This window comes from Haliotis cracherodii, unplaced genomic scaffold (genome assembly GCF_022045235.1).
Source record: "Haliotis cracherodii isolate W230 unplaced genomic scaffold, xgHalCrac1.p SCAF_6, whole genome shotgun sequence".
In the NCBI taxonomy this organism is placed as follows: domain Eukaryota; kingdom Metazoa; phylum Mollusca; class Gastropoda; order Lepetellida; family Haliotidae; genus Haliotis; species Haliotis cracherodii.
The window spans coordinates 12633690-12651517 of NW_027266319.1; the positions used below are offsets into that span (position 1 = coordinate 12633690).

Here is a 17828-nt window from a genome sequence, read left to right on the forward strand (position 1 = left end):
ACCTGATAAAACAACGGAAACATATTGTACAAGACAAAATGGGGAAATCATCCAACACACGCTCCTCTATGGCTTCGGAATAGGTCCTTTATTCGAGATTGTACGTGGTGTTTGTTCAATACGTTAATATTCTAGTTATTGTCTGACCCGTAAGAAGCACTCATAACGCCGACCTCAATCAGCAGGACCCGTGAAGATCCGGGGTAGAATAGGTCTTCAGAAACCCATGGTTGCCGTAGAAGGTTTGCTTTTGGTTTGGTTTGTTGTTTAACGCCGCACTCAGCAATATTCCAGCTAAATGACGGCGGTCTGTGAATAGTCTGGTCCAGACTCGATTATTTATAGACCGCCGTCATGTAGCTGGAATATTGCTGAGTGCGGCGTTAAACAACAAACAAACAAACAATTCAGTCTTATCAGTCGCTGGCGCTGTTATCGTATGAACTGCAGTGAGAGCCTCGTTCTTATCATGACTATGTCCAGGTACGAATATCTACAATGGTACAAACTGTGAAACCAAGTGTTGATTTCTCTTCCTGTGACATGGTATTCTAAAGTAATGTGTTACCAACGCGCATGAACTAAAATACCCTCGACCACTTCGAACTGTAGACGGGTGTTCAAATTTGAAAAGTCTATTATAGGTGAGTTAGGTGTACAAAGAGACACAAAAGGCTAGTCAGTGCAACTTTTCAATTGCAGGCTGACGATTTACATGTTTCTCCACAGCCTTTTTATCTAATCGCATAAGACTGCGTGTCGCGACGACCTTGTGCAGGCAACATGGCGATGTCTTGGCTCATGCAAGTTGCTTGTTCTGTGTTGTTGATGAAAGCTGTGGTGGTTGAGACAAACAGCACAAGCAATGGCGAAGGAAGCATTAGCGCTGGAGTTTCCTCAACCTCGAGAACAACCACGGTCTATGATGAAAAATGTGAGTTTTTCCTTACAGATTCTAAACTTCACGACAGGCTGAGCGAGACATTGGGAAGCAAAGTAAATATGATCAAGTTTAACGTGAAATTCAAAGGTTACCCTGATGACGTATTAATTGCTAAAGGAGGGGATTTATTTCGACCGAATCTATGGATCAGATCTACTTCAAGACAAGGACAAAGTTTGTTGATGTTGGATGACAACTTTGAAATGCTGTCGTTGTCGTTGCTTGGAATAGGAGTCGTGTTGATGGACGTGGAACTTCACGAGAAACCACAAGGATGTATGAATCATCTGACACCCGAGCAACGAGAGAACAGTACAAGGTACATGGTATTTAATGACTTTAAGTTACCTGGCCCAGGTGAGAAGAGTGGAAGTCTGAGTAAAAATGAACGAATATGCAACATGAGAGTTGTTCCTGTCAGTGGAAGAGCTAACTTTGTGTATCACTGTTGCCATATTGATCCAGATGGTAATGAAATATGTGAAGATGTTTATCGAGGTGTATGGTTTAATGTTCTTCTAAGTTGCATCATTATCATCAAAGTGATGCTCGTTCTTTATAGCCCAATGTTTATCCCTGATACATTTTACAGGCAACAATTCACAGCCACAGAGTATGTTTATCATATTCCTGTGGGTAAAGAGAGGATTAAGGTTGTAAAGACCAAGGATGTTCTTCACTACAAGAGCAACAACCCTAAAATCACACTCAGTGATCTTAAAGGAAACGACAAACTCATTGAGTCTCTCAAGAAACTGCAGAATGACAAAATATATGAACTGGATCGCATTCACATATCTGTAAAGGCACGGAAGCTTTTATCAGAGAATTATGTTCCTGTGTCTGTTATGAAAATGATCTATGATAATATATTTCGTTGCAAAATGAGAAGTATTCCATCTCTCAAACCTTGTTGTGATGCTGGAATCTGTGGCACTGTGTGCAAAGGTTGCAAGGTGTTAAGCTGGTTCAGATGTTTGAGAATATTTGCCAAAATGATCCTCATTGGTCTCCTGGCCATCCCGTGGATTATTCGACTTATTGCATATTTCAAATATGAAGCAGTCATATTGGAAGAAAAGAGTCGAGCAGCTGAACGTTTTCAAACTGGTATGCACTTCCATGGCAGTTTTACGCTCTATCTAACCCCGCTACATGGACTGTTTGTAGCTATTTACATCATAGTCTCCATTGATTCTTTTGCATATGGACTCCTTGGAACATCAATGAAAAATCGATTCAAGTTTATTCTGAGAAAATGTCTGCGTGACATGCGTGAACGATCCCGTTTGTCTGCATATGGATGGGCAGTTGCTCTTGCTCTTCTCCCCTTCAAGAGATTCGGATTGATTGGTTTTCTCCTGGTCCCGATATACTGGATCCTTCTCCTGCCTATCCTGGTCCCGGTCCTGGCCTTCTACACTTTTCCAGCTCTAAATCTCAGCATCAGGCTCATAATTCATCTCTTTCTCTTCATGTGCCCGAACAGAGTCCTGGCCCACTTCAACAAGATGTCAGACAAAATGTCAAGGTTTAAAAGGAAACTCCACCTGAATGAGATTGGTGATGAAGAGAAGTTCCAAGGAAAGGAAAATATGTTCATGAAAGAAGTTTGTATTCAACTTTGTATCATCATCATGTGTCTCACATCCTTCTGGTCCCTCACGTTCCTGTTGATGGAGTGCCTCTCATTCTTCGTGGAAGTTGGAGTTTACACTCTAATGGGCATCATTGTCAATGCTGGAGCTACTCTGCAGTATGTTACCGTGATCTTCCTTATAGGGATGTATGCTAAAAACGCCTTCAGTGGAGTTCATTCAACGTATCTGGATTACCACAAGATCATCAGAGGTCAGTTGCTGAGTAGGAAACAGGAGGAAATGAAGCAGACAGCCAGTCAAGATTCTGACGTCCAGGAAAACACCGTGTTCCGTGTCCAGAGTTCACATAATGCTGCTGACAATACTTCAGGGATAGGAATAGAAATGAAAGATGGAAGTCTAAGATGGAAGACAGAAGGTCTACTGGTGTTTCTAAGCAGCATGGATCAGCCTTTGACACCAGAAAAGTTCTTCTTTGAGACAATAACTATGAACTACTGTGGTTGTCCTGGGAAGTTGTGGCAAAATACTCTATATGCCTTCTACAACTTTATGAAGATAATGGTGTTTCTATTCTTCGTAGTGATTGTGGTGCTTGCCTTTGGAAACCAGTTTTCCACAACCAACCAAATGTTGGCCACTTTGGCTGGTGGATTTGTTCCCTTTGTTTTCAGGAATTTCTTCATGAAAGGATCAGGTTCCTTTACAGTTGATACTGGAAGTATTCAATTCGTGACCGAATTTGAGAGCACCATTGCACGTTATACGCAGACATGGTTTGTGGCTGACATAATTCCACCAAATGTGGATGAGGACAATTTCGATGAAGAAATAGGGAGAAATGGACGAGCAGAAGCAAGTCGTGATTCCAATACAGGTATCAGTGAAACTTCATCACCCAGTGGGTCACATGGCCCTCATGATTGTCACATTGAAATCGATTCTGAAGGATCGAATGTTTATGAAACTGGGGTTGATTTAATCATTGATGGTGACCCTCATCTCTATCCGGTTGTGTCATCACTGAATGAAGGCTCCATGTCTATGTTGGATGATAGCAAGACTCCAATATGTAGGCCTACGGGCCAAGGAGGTGTAGTTGTTGTGTAGTCCCATTTTATCATTTTCCGATAATAAAAGTTGGATGTTAGAATGGATGTCATTTCTTCATGAGGTGTCAAGCGACAAAGGAGTTACTTCTGTGTGTATATAGTTTGTACTGTGTCAGTTCATTGACACTTAAAATTAATGGTTGTTATAAATATCAGTCCAGTAAACCTCAATGCAAGATTAGATTCACAGTGTTAAACATTCATTAGCTTGTTAAATTATTTCTTTTTTGTCATTTTGTGTTATTTTACAGCCTTATTAAGATTTGCTTCTAACTAGAATATTCCTCTCCTGCTGTAGGTGAGGTGAAATGGGGTTTAACGTCGCGTCCAAGATTATTGCACTTATGTGTGTGTGTGTGTGTGTGTGTGTGTGTGTGTGTGTGTGTGTGTGTGTGTGTGTGTGTGTGTGTGTGTGTGTGTGTGTGTGTGTGCTTGTAATAGTCCGGACTGATGCCGGTTTATAGTGCTAGCACACTGAGATACCATGCCGCAGTTTAACATAAATACCCCACTCAGACACAGTATACTGACTCCGAGCCGACCAGTTTTGTTTTATCCCCTTAATGCCGAGCGCCAGACAGGGTAACAACAAGTACCATCTTTTAACGTCTTTTGGTATGACGCGGCCCGGGATCGAACCCCGGACCTTCCGCTCTCCGGGCGGACGCTCTACCATTAGACCACGGAGGCGGTTCTCCTACTGTATGCTAACGTGGTGTCAATCGCATTTTTCTTTGCTTCATAGAAATACACTGTGTAGAGTGAAATTCTTGTTGTGAACATTTCACTCATGACCGAACATGTTAGAGTCCTTGGTAGGATCAGCTGATTGTATTGCTGTCCACCGAGCTGGTTGAAATAAAACCTGTTGAAAAACTTTTTTTCACATTTTGTCTGCCAAGTAAACGTGGAATGCTAGTTAAATCCCTGATTAAATACCAACCTTGATTGTACAACCCACCCGTCAGTGCAGTGAATGGCGAGAAAGGAGGCTATTTTCAAAATTTGATATGAAAAGCAACATGTATAACGATGTCGTAAAAGTCTGTTGCCTTTGTTGAACTAATTCCAAGAAATGATTGAACCCTTATTTACTACAGTGGATAGATGTTTGCGTATATATACTTAAATTACATTTAGAGTCCGGAGTTGCAAATGAAACTATGCCTTAAAATAGTAACTTGTTGGTATTGCTTTTAAACTGATCATTGTCATTAACCATATTAGACAGTCAATCCGTTATACGTGTTATCCAAATGGTATTTTTAGACAAAAATGTTTCCCAGTTGATCCAGTTGTGCCATGATAGAGCTAAAATAGTGTTATTTCTCAGCATAGATTTTGAATTGTTTTTGAAATCATGATGTAGAAGACAAAAAAATTGAGCAACAATCCAAACCAACATCCAAAACAAAACGATGCCCATTGTTTTCGTCTTTTTTTCGACTAGAGCGAAAGAGCTATCCTACAGATACTATCCTACAAATAACAATGTTTCATTGTCTAGTACCTGCTTAGTCTCCCCAAAGTTTTTTTCGCCAAATTTGACACAACAATGCTGTCTGATCCACTTCCCTATTTTGCTTGTACAATATGTTCCTGTGTTTTTCAGATGAACACTTGACTTGCCTGTGCATGTATTTGTGACGTGTGCCAACCGTGGGGCAGGATACGCTCACTTTTTCTGCGAATACCTGGAATAATCACTATTTGATAGTGATTAATGTACACATGCTTATGATATTGTCGGATTCGTTCCATTGACTCAAATGATTATGGAAAGGGTTTTGTCGCTTTCATTTATTATTAAAAAATACCGTATAGCCACAATCGTGGAAGTTTTTTAATATCACCATATTCATTTGGAAATTGACATTGATTATTCTTTCTTTGGGGTATTTGGATCGTTTGAAAATATAGTAACAATGATTAAGGCCGATAGGGAGTGATTGTGTTTGGTTAAACGTCCGTATAGGAAATATTCCAGTTATATCACAGCGGGTGTGTGTGTGGGCGGGGGGGGGGGGGGGGGGGGGGGGGGGTGTAGGAGGAGGAGGAGCCTGACGTAATCCAGGTCATAGATGTTTAACCCTTGGGTGAATGGGTACAGTGCTGGCAGACCAAGAATCATTATGTTAGCGAATCTGAATCAACGAATCCTGACTCGATCAAGGGACGTAACTCTGAAATGCGTGTTGGGACGCCTTAGATCCCGTGGCTACTCCTGTCCCCTGAGAAATCCGAGAGAGTGAAGTAAAGCAGGATTTGCATCACGTTTTTTTTTTAAGTTTCGAGAGACTTTATTGATAAGAAAAATTCTATCTACAAGGAACTGCCCATCATTATTAAACTGTACGCCAGACAGAAAATTTATAGGTTTCCACCATTCGCCCCTTTCCGTAACCTGCAAACTTGTCCCGGAATAACGCGAGTTGGTCACGAATGAGGTTTCCACCTGAAAATATTTTGGGAGAGAATTTAGTAATATAAAATATATTTTACGTGCGCTTTGATGACTTCCTCAAATACATGGTCACAGAATATGAACATTCTATCAGTTATGTCATATCGTCTCGTCCATAACTCGCGGTTTTTAGGCTAAACATCTTTGCAAGGTTTCGCGATTGAACATACTAACACATTCACTCCAACAGCAAAATATCTTAAAGCCCCGATCATGCATTTGTACTTACCAAAATAACATCATTTAAATTAAATTGCATGCAACATGGTATTGTTGGATCCAATTCGATTATTTACAGACCGCGTCATATAGATGGAATAGTGATGAATGTGGTGTTAAACAACAAACAAACAAATTGATACCATTATCCGTAATGGCGGAATATCGGACCAACATGTGGCTGCCCTCATGTGTGTATTGAAAGTCGGTTCTTTTCTAACAAATTTTAGTATTATCCTGTTGTTCATTGTCTAGTCAAGGAGGACATTCATCACCACAAAACAGGGTTGTTTGTTATGGTTTTTGGCGTCCCGCTTTAACGTGAACCCGTCTTTTGGGTCAGGAGCATCCAGATAAATGAGCATCCTGAATTTCCTTTTTTTTATATGTCCGGTTTATTATGATATATTTCTTGGACCCATGCGCCACCATAGCTGAATTCCGGAAGTGACATCACCATCACAATTTAAATATCACAAAGCACAGAATGCCTCTCGCTCATGAATGTGATTTAATTGGACGGTTCTGTTTATTACGGTGTCATTGGAGTCTTAAAACCAGGTTATGGTAGAAAATAGGCTAGGGTATTTGTCATGATGGAATATATAATACCCTGGATGACTGAGGATGATTCATTATTATGTCAAATGCCCGGTAACGGTTACCCACAGGACATATAGTCAGCGTGTCGGATTTATTATTATGCAGAAGCTAATTACCCGCACTCGCATGCGTTGAACTAGGCAACCACATCGAGTTTCCATTAAAGGGTTTTAACAATCATACATTTAAGAGACCATCGGCTTGTGAAAAACGTCCAGGCTTGTTTAAGTAGATTAAAGTTCCTGATTAGCTTACGTGGGTCGCCCAGGGGGTATTCAATTCACACATCTAACCGGATTTGCATTCATGGATTCGTGTAAGGTATTAACAAAATACATGTGTGTCGCCTCTAATAGACTTCCCCCTAGACTAACCACTTTCTTTCTTAGAGGAGTGTGAACGTGAGAGTGAATATTGTTTTCGCCGCAGTAAGCAGCGTATATCATGGTAGCCGGTAAACAACCGAGCCATGTCCCTACATAGAATTTATGTGAGCACGTGTACACAACGTGAATGGTATTCCATATTTGTGTTTCCAAGGAGACCACATCAGTCTATACCCAATTGGGTTCAAAACACCCCGGACTCAGTTGCCCTAGCAACCACTTAAGTAACTCTTAACTCCGGATATGACATGCCGTTTTGCATCTAGTAATATATCCATGTTCAAATAGACACTTTAGACAATTACTTTCATCTCCTTCTGTCATCGGGATCACTCTGAAACAATATGGACATATTTTGTTATTTTAGACATGGAAGTCGCCATGCTGAAGAAAGAGATACATAATTATGATACGGAAGAATGTTATCGAAACTACCCACACAGGACAAACACAACGATGTCAACTGACATGGATTCGAAACAAGGACTTATTTACCCGATATGTGCACAACACACATGCATCTATGCAGATCACACATGATCTGCATCTAGACGTGACATTTTCAGCAGTCAACGGTTTGACGAGGCGAGTGACGCGCGATTACAACCTGTGACCAAAGCGTACACACCTGTTTGCTTACGGGCATGTTGCTAGGACAGGTAATATTGTGGGGCCGCATTACTTTAATGCTTCTACAGCGAAGCGCGACCGTTAGCCAGGTGTACTTCGATCGATGCTCGTGAAAGCTATGAACTGCGCGAAGGCGAGATAAAACTTTCCTTCTATACAACACCGTGCTTGTGTCTTGGCGATTGCTTGAATTCTAAGGCAATGGGGTTCAGCAATGTATCAACGAGTTGACCTGAGGTCGTTCGTCACAGGTGACTTAGCCATGGAGACGCTCTTTAACACAGCTTTGCAGTAACACTGCATTGCCAGGCTTACCGTGCGGTGTGCCTCTCATCAGCTTTTCATATCAAATAGACCTCAGTCGTGCAGGCAGACAAGCAACATGGCGGTCTCCTGGTGCATACATGTTGTTTGTACCGTGTTGATGGTTGAACTTGTTTTTGCTGCAACAACAGCATCGTCGAACAGCACCAGCAATACAACGACTGTAACTACAACTTCACAACCCACGACGATATTAATTGATGGAAAATGTGAGTTTTTCCTTACGAATTCAAAAACCCGCGATGAGCTAAGCGAGGCTTTGAAAGGTAAAGTCAGAATGATAAAGTACAACGTGAAATTCAAAGGTTACCCTGGTGACGTATTAATTGCAGAAGGAGGGGATTTATTTCGACCGAATCTATGGATCAGATCTACTTCAAGACAAGGACAAAGTTTGTTGATGTTGGATGACAACTTTGAAATGCTGTCGTTGTCGTTGCTTGGAATAGGAGTCGTGTTGATGGACGTGGAACTTCACGAGAAACCACAAGGATGTATGAATCATCTGACACCCGAGCAACGAGAGAACAGTACAAGGTACATGGTATTTAATGACTTTAAGTTACCTGGCCCAGGTGAGAAGAGTGGAAGCCTTAGCAAAAATGAACGAATATGCAACATGAGAATAGTCCCAGATGACGATAGAGCTAACTTTTTGTATCACTGTTGCCATATTGATCCTGATGGTAATGAAATATGTGAAGATGTTCATCGCGACTTATGGATTAATGTTCTTCTGATTTGCATCATAATCATCAAAGTCATGGTCGTTCTGTACAGCCCAAGATTTGTCCCAGAAACCTTTTACAGGAAGAAATTCACAGCAACAGAATATGTTCATCATATTCCTCCAGATAAGAAGAAAAAGAAGATTAAAATCGTGAAGACCATGTACCCAGGCTCTTACACCAGTGAAAACCCTCCGATCAGACTCGAGAAGATCGAAGGACTGGAATATATGAAGGTGTCACTTAACAGTCTGCAAGTTGACAAAATATATGACCTGAAACTCGATCGTATTCAACTGTTAGTGAAGGCGAGGAAGCTGTTATCGGAGACGTACGTCCCTGTGTCTGTTACAAAAATGATATATGAGAACATATTCCGTTGCAAAATGAGGAACCTCCCATCCCTCAAACCTTGTTGTGATACTGGAATCTGTGGCGTTATTGACGTTGGCTGCAAGGTGTTAACCTGGTTCAGATGTTTGAGAATATTTGCCAAAATGATCCTCATTGGTCTCCTGGCCATCCCGTGGATTATTCGACTTGTTATGTATTTCACATACGAAGCTGCTATAATGGAGGAGAAAAACGAAGCTGCTGAACGTTTTCAAACTGGTATGCACTTCCATGGCAGTTTTACACTCTACCTAACCCCACTCCATGGACTGTTTGTAGCTATTTACATCATAGTCTCCATTGATTCCTTTGCGTATGGACTCCTTGGAACAGCAATGAAAAATCGATTTAAGTTTATTCTGAGAAAATGTCTGCGTGACATGCGTGAACGATCCCGTTTGTCTGCATATGGATGGGCAGTTGCTCTTGCTCTTCTCCCCTTCAAGAGATTTGGATTGATTGGTTTTCTCTTGGTCCCGATATACTGGATCCTTCTCCTGCCTATCCTGGTCCCGGTCCTGGCCTTCTACACTTTTCCAGCTCTAAATCTCAGCATCAGGCTCATCATTCATCTCTTTCTCTTCATGTGCCCGGACAGAGTCCTGGCCCACTTCAACAAGATGTCAGAGAACATGGCCAGTGTTAAAAATAATCTAAACCTGAATGAGATTGGTGATGAAGAGGAGTTCCAAGGAAAGGAAAATATGTCCAAGAAAGAAGTTTGTATTCAACTTTGTATCATCATCATGTGTCTCACATCCTTCTGGTCCCTCACGTTCCTGTTGATGGAGTGCCTCTCATTCTTCGTGGAAGTTGGAGTTTACACTCTAATGGGCATCATTGTCAATGCTGGAGCTACTCTGCAGTATGTTACCGTGATCTTCCTTATAGGGATGTATGCTAAAAACGCCTTCAGTGGAGTTCATTCAAAGTATCTGGATTACCACAAGATCATCAGAGGTCAGTTGCTGAGTAGGAAACAGGAGGAAATGAAGCAGACAGCCAGACAAGATTCTGACGTCCAGGAAAACACTGTGTTCCGTGTCCAGAGTTCGTATAACGCTGCTGACAAAACTTCAGGAATAGGAATTGAAGTAAAAGATGGAAGTCTAAGATGGACAACAGAAGGTCTACTGGTGTTTCTGAGCAGCATCGATCAGCCTTTGACACCAGAGAAGTTCTTCTTTGAGACAATTAATATGAACTACTGTGGTTGTCCTGGGAAGTTATGGCAAAATACTCTATATGCCTTCTACAACTTTATGAAGATAATGGTGTTTCTATTCTTCGTAGTGATTGTGGTGCTTGCCTTTGGAAACCAGTTTTCCACAACCAACCAAATGTTGGCCACTTTGGCTGGTGGATTTGTTCCCTTTGTTTTCAGGAATTTCTTCATGAAAGGATCAGGTTCCTTTACAGTTGATACTGGAAGTATTCAATTCGTGACCGAATTTGAGAGCACCATAGCAAGATTTACTCAGAAGTGGTCTGTTTCTGATATTATTCCAGCATCTATCACTGAAGCTGGGGTGCCACTGGAATTAGCAGAGGAGGTGAAGCCAGGGGATGATGGGGGAAGAGAAGAAGAGAGCGAAATCGTGCACCCAGATAACAACAACGCTGAAAACAAAGACACCTCACCCCTAATTGATTCCAATGAGACAAAAGACATAAGACTTGACGTTGATTCTGATGACTCGGAGTTTGATGAAACTAAGGTAGATTTAATCATTGACATAGCCAGGTTTGATAAATTAAACCGTCGTATCGGCATGGAAGGGTCATTGGTTAATGTAGGCTCCTTGTCAATGTTGGCAGATGGCAATGCTTCAATATACAGATCTCCACAACACACAAATACATTTGTTGTGTAGTCTTCCTTTTATAACGATCTTTATTTAGTTATTTTATTCTGATGAAGAAATAAGGAAACACACACCAATACCAGTGAATATAATGTTACTGTTGTATCAATTAAAACTGATTCAGATCTGCCCAAGTGTAATGTTTTTGAAATGTGAAAAGTATTACTCGTGTTCAAAATTACCAGAAAATCTCTGGAATTTCTAGCCAAACACAGGCATGCCTTCCAAGCCATTTTACTAGTATATTACTATATATGAAGGTTGTCATATAAACCATTGTCGACATATATAATCTTATCAAATGATCTATATAATTATATATTATTCATGTTCAACTTGATTTGGTCACGATATGGCTGAAATGCTGCCGATGTGACTATAAGTCTGAACTCACTCACTCTCTATCAAATGATCTTACGTATTATGTAGGAGTTGTTGCATTAGAGATGAACAAGAAACTGAAGTAAGACGCTAGGTCTTTTGATTTCTTGGAACATAATCAGTGCAGATCTTGATCTTAGTATTACAGGCTAATATTATGTCTCAACAATGCCTATTATGCGTAGACACGCAACTGCCCTACTTATCAAGTTCCACTTCAATCTTACACTTCTTAAAGATTAGCTGCCGATAGGTGAATGTGGAAGTATTGTATTCACATACGTAGGTTTAGTAACTGTTAGCGTGTACAAACCACTTAGTCATATACTGTATTCATATATATGCTGACCCGTGAAGATCCTGGGTAAAATAGGTCTTCGGCAACCCATGCTTGCCGTTAAAGGCGACTATGCTTGCCGTAAGAGGGGACTAACGGGGTCGGGTGGTCAGGCTCGCTGACTTGGTTGATGCATGTCATCGATCCCAATTGCGTGGATCGATGTTCATGATGTCAATCATTGGATTGTCTGATCTGGACTCGATTATGTACAGACCTCCGTCATATAGCTGGAATATTGCTGAGTGCGGCGTTAAATAACAAACCAACAAACCACTTAGCATTGCCATATGGAATGAACAACAGTTCTAAGCATGGGGAATTTTCAAGTCGTCTATAAACAACATTGAACTCTGGGGTGATACTTAAAAACAGAAATTTCACTTGGTTATTTTACAAGGTAATAGCAGCTGTGACAGCATGCTTTACTTATGAAGTCGTCCATAAACAACATTGAATTCTGGAGTTAACGTTAAAAAACAGAAATTGCAATTGATTATTTTAGGTGATAGCAGCTGTAGTAGAAAGATATCATACTCATCAGTCACTGTTTATATTGCATGTATCATTACTAGACTTTAATGCATACACTGCCAACTTATGTGTCTCTTCAAATCAATACAACCCTGAATACAATTGTACATACCGCACATAACAGCCTGATCATATATTCGGGTAAACGCATTTGTAGTATTATATAGGCGTAGACCACGATCCATAAGGAGCATTCATTGTAATACAGGCTGTACGTATGTCAAGCTTAGTGTTGGTATGTCCATACAGACATTGCCTAGACCAAGGACAGGATCGACTGATATGGTGCAGTCGGCATTCCACCTGTGCATCAATATGTAGACCGTGTAGTATCACATTGTTGTATATGTAATTGAATTACATCGACAGCTGTTACATGACCTTGGAAGAAGTTATAACTGGTTCATAAAATGACAGACTAAACCTTGAAATTACCATCAGAGTGATGGAAGAGATATCAAAGCATTGCACGGATATTGATGAGGTTGCATAATTGTGTAGCTTAAAACAGGCAGTTGCGTCCATGTTACATGTGAAGCTTTAAAGTACATCCTTAATGTAACAATTGTTCCTTGTTGGCTGGGTTCAAATATAGGACGCAAACCATGGAAACCAGAACCAATCTTATTTTCAAATTGAACCATCCTTCAAGCAGTATCAACGTAATACGTTCCTGTGAGGCAGAGAGTGAGTGAGTGAGTGAGTTGGGTTTAACGCCGCTTTTAACAGTATTCCAGTTATATCACAGCGTGTCAGCTTAATGTTGGAGGAAAGCCCGAAGTGATGCAGGTCTCAGACGTTTACCACTTCGGTGAAACCCACGAGCACGGGTATGGTGCTGACAAACCTAGAACCATAATCAGGGCGAACCGGGATCCGAACCCAAAATCATAGGTTTCTGGCGTGCCCAAGGGACGAAACTCTGCACAGCGAATCGCGGCGCCTTAGGCGACTGGGCCACCCGTGCCCCCTGTGAGGCAGAGAAAAGGGCATAGGTTAGAGTGAGTGAGTATGGGTTTACGCCGTGTCTAGCAATATTCCAGCAATATCACGGTGGGGGATACTAGAACTGGGCTTCACACATTACACCCATGTCGGGAATCGAACCCGGGTCTTTAGGGGTGACGAACGAACGCTTTAACCACTAGGCTACCCGACCGCCCCCGTATAGGTTAGAGACAATACATAAGTACTGAAACTGAAACGAAAAGTTTCAGTTATATCATAAATAACATTTCATCACTCCATTTAATGTTAGAACACCCTCATCCCATCACCGTTAAGCAGTCAGCTGAACGTAGAACTGATGGCTTAGTCAGTATTGGTCGGGTTGGGGCGGAATTAATTCGAAAGAAGCAGGGAGTGTATGTAAATGATATATGGATGCCGTGAAAGCAGTATTCTGTCCCTGATGAGATTTTTAATATATTTTTCGTAATTGTCAGATGTTGCCTATGTTATGAATGTTATGCTTTGTAGTAAATGTGTAGTCTCGAAAACATATAATAGTCTGTCCTTTCGCCTGTATAATCTGCTTATATCCTGGAGTCTGAGTGAAGCCACGTGATAAATGTTACGTGTGTGGGATGATGGTTGACAGATAAAATGTTCTGTCCTATCAAAGGTCATCTTTTTAATGTTAACGCACCGAATGACACAACATATTTGACTTTCAATTACACCACTGATGTTCATTCAAACTCGTGCCTTTTCACATGCCATTATTATTTTCAAATTCTCATATTTGCTTTTGTTATGTAAATATATTGATTGTCCTTTACCTCATGACATGTACAACGCATATTTCGTGAAATCCAATAGGGTATACAAAGTACCCAATGCTATACAAGTTATAGACTACGCTGGATTCAATAGCGCTATTGACATCTGTCTGTCTTGGTTTGGCTTCGGCCAGACTTCAACTTTTTCATACTGAGTGTTCGTGCATATTCATAAAGATCTCTGAATACAAGTGTATGGTGCTATAAACTGACAAATCAAATATCCTTTAAGCATAAATAATTTAAATAAATATTGTTAAATATTGTCTGTACATGAACTGCAAACACGTGTGAGTCGATCATTATGTTTATGTCGTTGTTGACAGGAGAATTGAATATATTAAATCATGTTTGTGGACTACATGAATGTTTAAAAACTATATTTTACTCATTCATTGACATTTGATATTACGATGCTCATATCGTTGCATATTTTAAAAACATATTCATTAATATTATAAACTGCCCGGCAAAAGCAAGAATACACATATGTTTGATGGTGGCTAAAAATGAAACAAACAGAAAATGGTTATTCGATGGTGATGTATTTGATACGGGTATCACATTTGTGTGTTTTACCTGAAGTTCAAGTATTTCGGTGACTCTTTTCAGCCTAGTAACGTTTAGATAACGTTTGTGATTTTTTGGTCATGTCTATGTGCATATATTCTTTTGCCTGGCAGTTTATTTTCATTAAATGTGTCTGAAATTGTCTTCCAATTAAATAACACGCTGTTGTACATTCGCTTTCTCTCGTCCGTTTCCGAGAAATGTTCGTGACACCCATTTCATGCAGCGAAAATATAGAATGCTAGCTCGGCTGTACAGTGCCGTATGTTAACTGTTTGGTCAGTGCATTTATTAACTTCTATCAGGTAAGGCTTTGTTCTCTTGTGGTTGCAGTCTATATAAAATGCATTTGATTAATTACTGATTTAAAAAAGGTTTTTGGATAGGTATTTTTTATAGTTCTATCTGTGTAGTTTCCAGTCACGCTAAAGGTAGACCGGTGGAATAATCAAAAATAAATTCTAAATTATTTTCATATAATTGTGTGAAAAGATGTTGCCTAATGTAGATCCTATAACCCATCTAGCATAATAGTGAGTGAGTGAGTTGGGTTTAACGCCGCTTTTAACAGTATTCCAGTTATATCGCGGCGTGTCAGCTTAATGTGAGAGGAAAGCCCGAAGTGATGCAGGTCTCAGACGTTTACCACTTCGATGAAACCCACGAGCACGAGTATGGTGCTGACAAACCTAGAACCATAATCGGGGCGAACTGGGATTCGAAGCCACAATCATAGGTTTGTGGCGTGCCCAAGGGACGCAACTCTGCACAGCGAATCGCGGCGCCTTAGACGACTGGGCCACCCGTGCCCCCTCTAGCATAATAATGTCATGTCATTCGTGCGTCTGTGCCACATGGCATGTGTTAGACTATATAGCTCAGATTGCTTGTAAGACATCGGTACATCTAGATGAGTTGTTGTTTGCTGTTTACCAATCCCATCATGCCAAAAGAGAGCATAGTTTATTTACAATTCGAGTATTTAACCATCTATTTTCATAAAAAAAACTTCTTTCATATCCTCTTTACATTCCTATGCAATGACGTTAGAAATAAACCTGTTTGAAGTATCTGATTTTCATATGTTTTCATTGGTTTACATATGGGAATACCGTTGGACAATATTCCCCATGGACCCATCATGCTTGATGCAAAGGGACCCGTGAAGATTCCGGGGTAGAATAGCTCTTCAGCAACCCATGCTTGCCGTAAAAGGTGACTATGCTTGTCGTAAAAGGCGACTAACGGGGTCGGGTGGTCAGGCTCGCTGATTTGGTTGAAGCATGTCATCGATCCCAATTGCGTGGATCGATGCTCATAATACTAATCACTGGATAGTCTGGTCCTGACTCGATTATTTACAGACCGCCGTCATATAGCTGGAATATTGCTGAGTGCGGCGTAAAACAGCAAAAAAGTGAAGTGATGCAAAGGTGACACTAACAGGGATTTCATCACCTAACGGCGCAGTGACACGGAAGGCACATCGGGAAATTAGTGCTTAGGATACTCTCAATCTCATTAAAATCAGATCTTTGTTCTCACTACCGCTAAACAGAGATCTTGGGAGATCCCATTAAGTGTCACGTCAGAACGACCTTTCGTTAATTTGGACCGACCAATGAAATGACTGACAAGAAATCGACATAAGCGAATCAGAAGACAGCTTTCTCGAGCTTTACGACACTGGTTTCAAACTGGCGACGACATAAAACCCGTTACTGTCATTCGGAATACCCCGTGTTAAATATTTCGTGGTTGTGTGAGCAGAAAACACATTCCGACTGTCACTTTCACGATCTGGTAAGCGATGCTCTGATTGGTTGGATGAAAGGTCGTTCTGACGTGACCCCTTAATGGGATGTCCTCAGAGAACTAAGATCTGATTTTAATGAGATTGAGGATACTCTCTGCGAAACACTTATTTCCTGACGTGCCCTCGCTACAGATGATAAGCTTAGTATCGGTTCTCCGTTTTGGTATTAAAGTATGGTACGTGCGAAACAGATGGTATGGGCACTACGTGTTATAACGATACTACGTATGATAATGTAAATACGGATGCTACGTATGGATGCTACGTAAGACAATGGCACTCCGTATGATAACATAGTATGGTTAGTACGTTGGAAAACGATGGGATGGTACTGTATATGATAACGATGGTATGGTATTACCTATGCTTGTTAGTTGTTTCACGACGCCATCAGCAATATTCCAGCTATATGACGGCGGTCTGTCACTAATTCGAGTCTGGACCAGGCAATCCAGTGATTGACATCATGAGCATCGGTCTACGCATTTGGGATACCACCCGATAATATAGCCTGATATGATTGTGGTCTGGGCATTCAATTAAATAATGTTTCACTGTCAGGGGAGTATTTTCATCACAGTGCGTACATACAGGGGAGACATGTCTACAAGGCGAAGTCTAATAATTATGACTTCCTCGCATTTCTTCGTCGGCCAGCAGTCGGAGCATCCCACAACTGTTGCCAGCTTGATGGCAAAGATAGAGTCGAAATCGGTTGGATGGGGTCAGAATTCTGATATCTCATTCCCATGCAGACCAACAGGATCTGGAATCAACACTCGTAGAATATCACTAGTAATATACTTAGAGTTAAAAATGCATCCAACTTTAATATTTCATGAACAAGTATCAGGTAAAAAATTGGTTTTATAAGAGTCTTTGAGTTCTCTGAAATCCCTCTGGACTAACAGTTTTAAATCGCTCAGCTAGTGCATTCGCCTTCTGAAAAGTGGTCACAATACTGCCGTCTAGACTTAAAACATGTATAGGACAACGGCTGTGAGTACCACTGACATTTTTGATGTTAGAACACATGGAAGATAGTGGAGAAAATCGGTTTATATTTGAAATATAGTTACGCCAGCTAGTGTTTGGTCGCACGATCAACACGTTGAGACTCGGCACGTTTCTTCCTGAACTC

The 17828-nt window shown here is 40.8% G+C and overlaps 2 protein-coding genes across 2 annotated transcripts; both read left to right on the forward strand.

Annotated features, from left to right (window-relative positions):
• Window positions 1–503: 503 nt before the first annotated feature.
• Window positions 504–3654, forward strand: LOC139446256 (uncharacterized). Its single transcript, XM_071227607.1, has one exon. It carries the CDS (start codon window positions 784–786, stop codon window positions 3652–3654), a length of 2871 nt encoding a protein of 956 aa, XP_071083708.1. The 5' UTR covers window positions 504–783.
• Window positions 3655–8155: 4501 nt separating this feature from the next.
• On the forward strand, window positions 8156–15901 carry LOC139445392 (uncharacterized). Its single transcript, XM_071226531.1, has one exon. It carries the CDS (start codon window positions 8341–8343, stop codon window positions 11275–11277), a length of 2937 nt encoding a protein of 978 aa, XP_071082632.1. The 5' UTR covers window positions 8156–8340; the 3' UTR covers window positions 11278–15901.
• Window positions 15902–17828: the final 1927 nt, after the last annotated feature.

Excerpts from the sequence above, each read along its gene's own strand:
- LOC139446256 (XM_071227607.1), top strand. The coding sequence starts at position 784 with ATGGCGATGTCTTGGCTCATGCAAGTTGCTTGTTCTGTGTTGTTGATG.
- LOC139445392 (XM_071226531.1), top strand. The coding sequence starts at position 8,341 with ATGGCGGTCTCCTGGTGCATACATGTTGTTTGTACCGTGTTGATGGTT.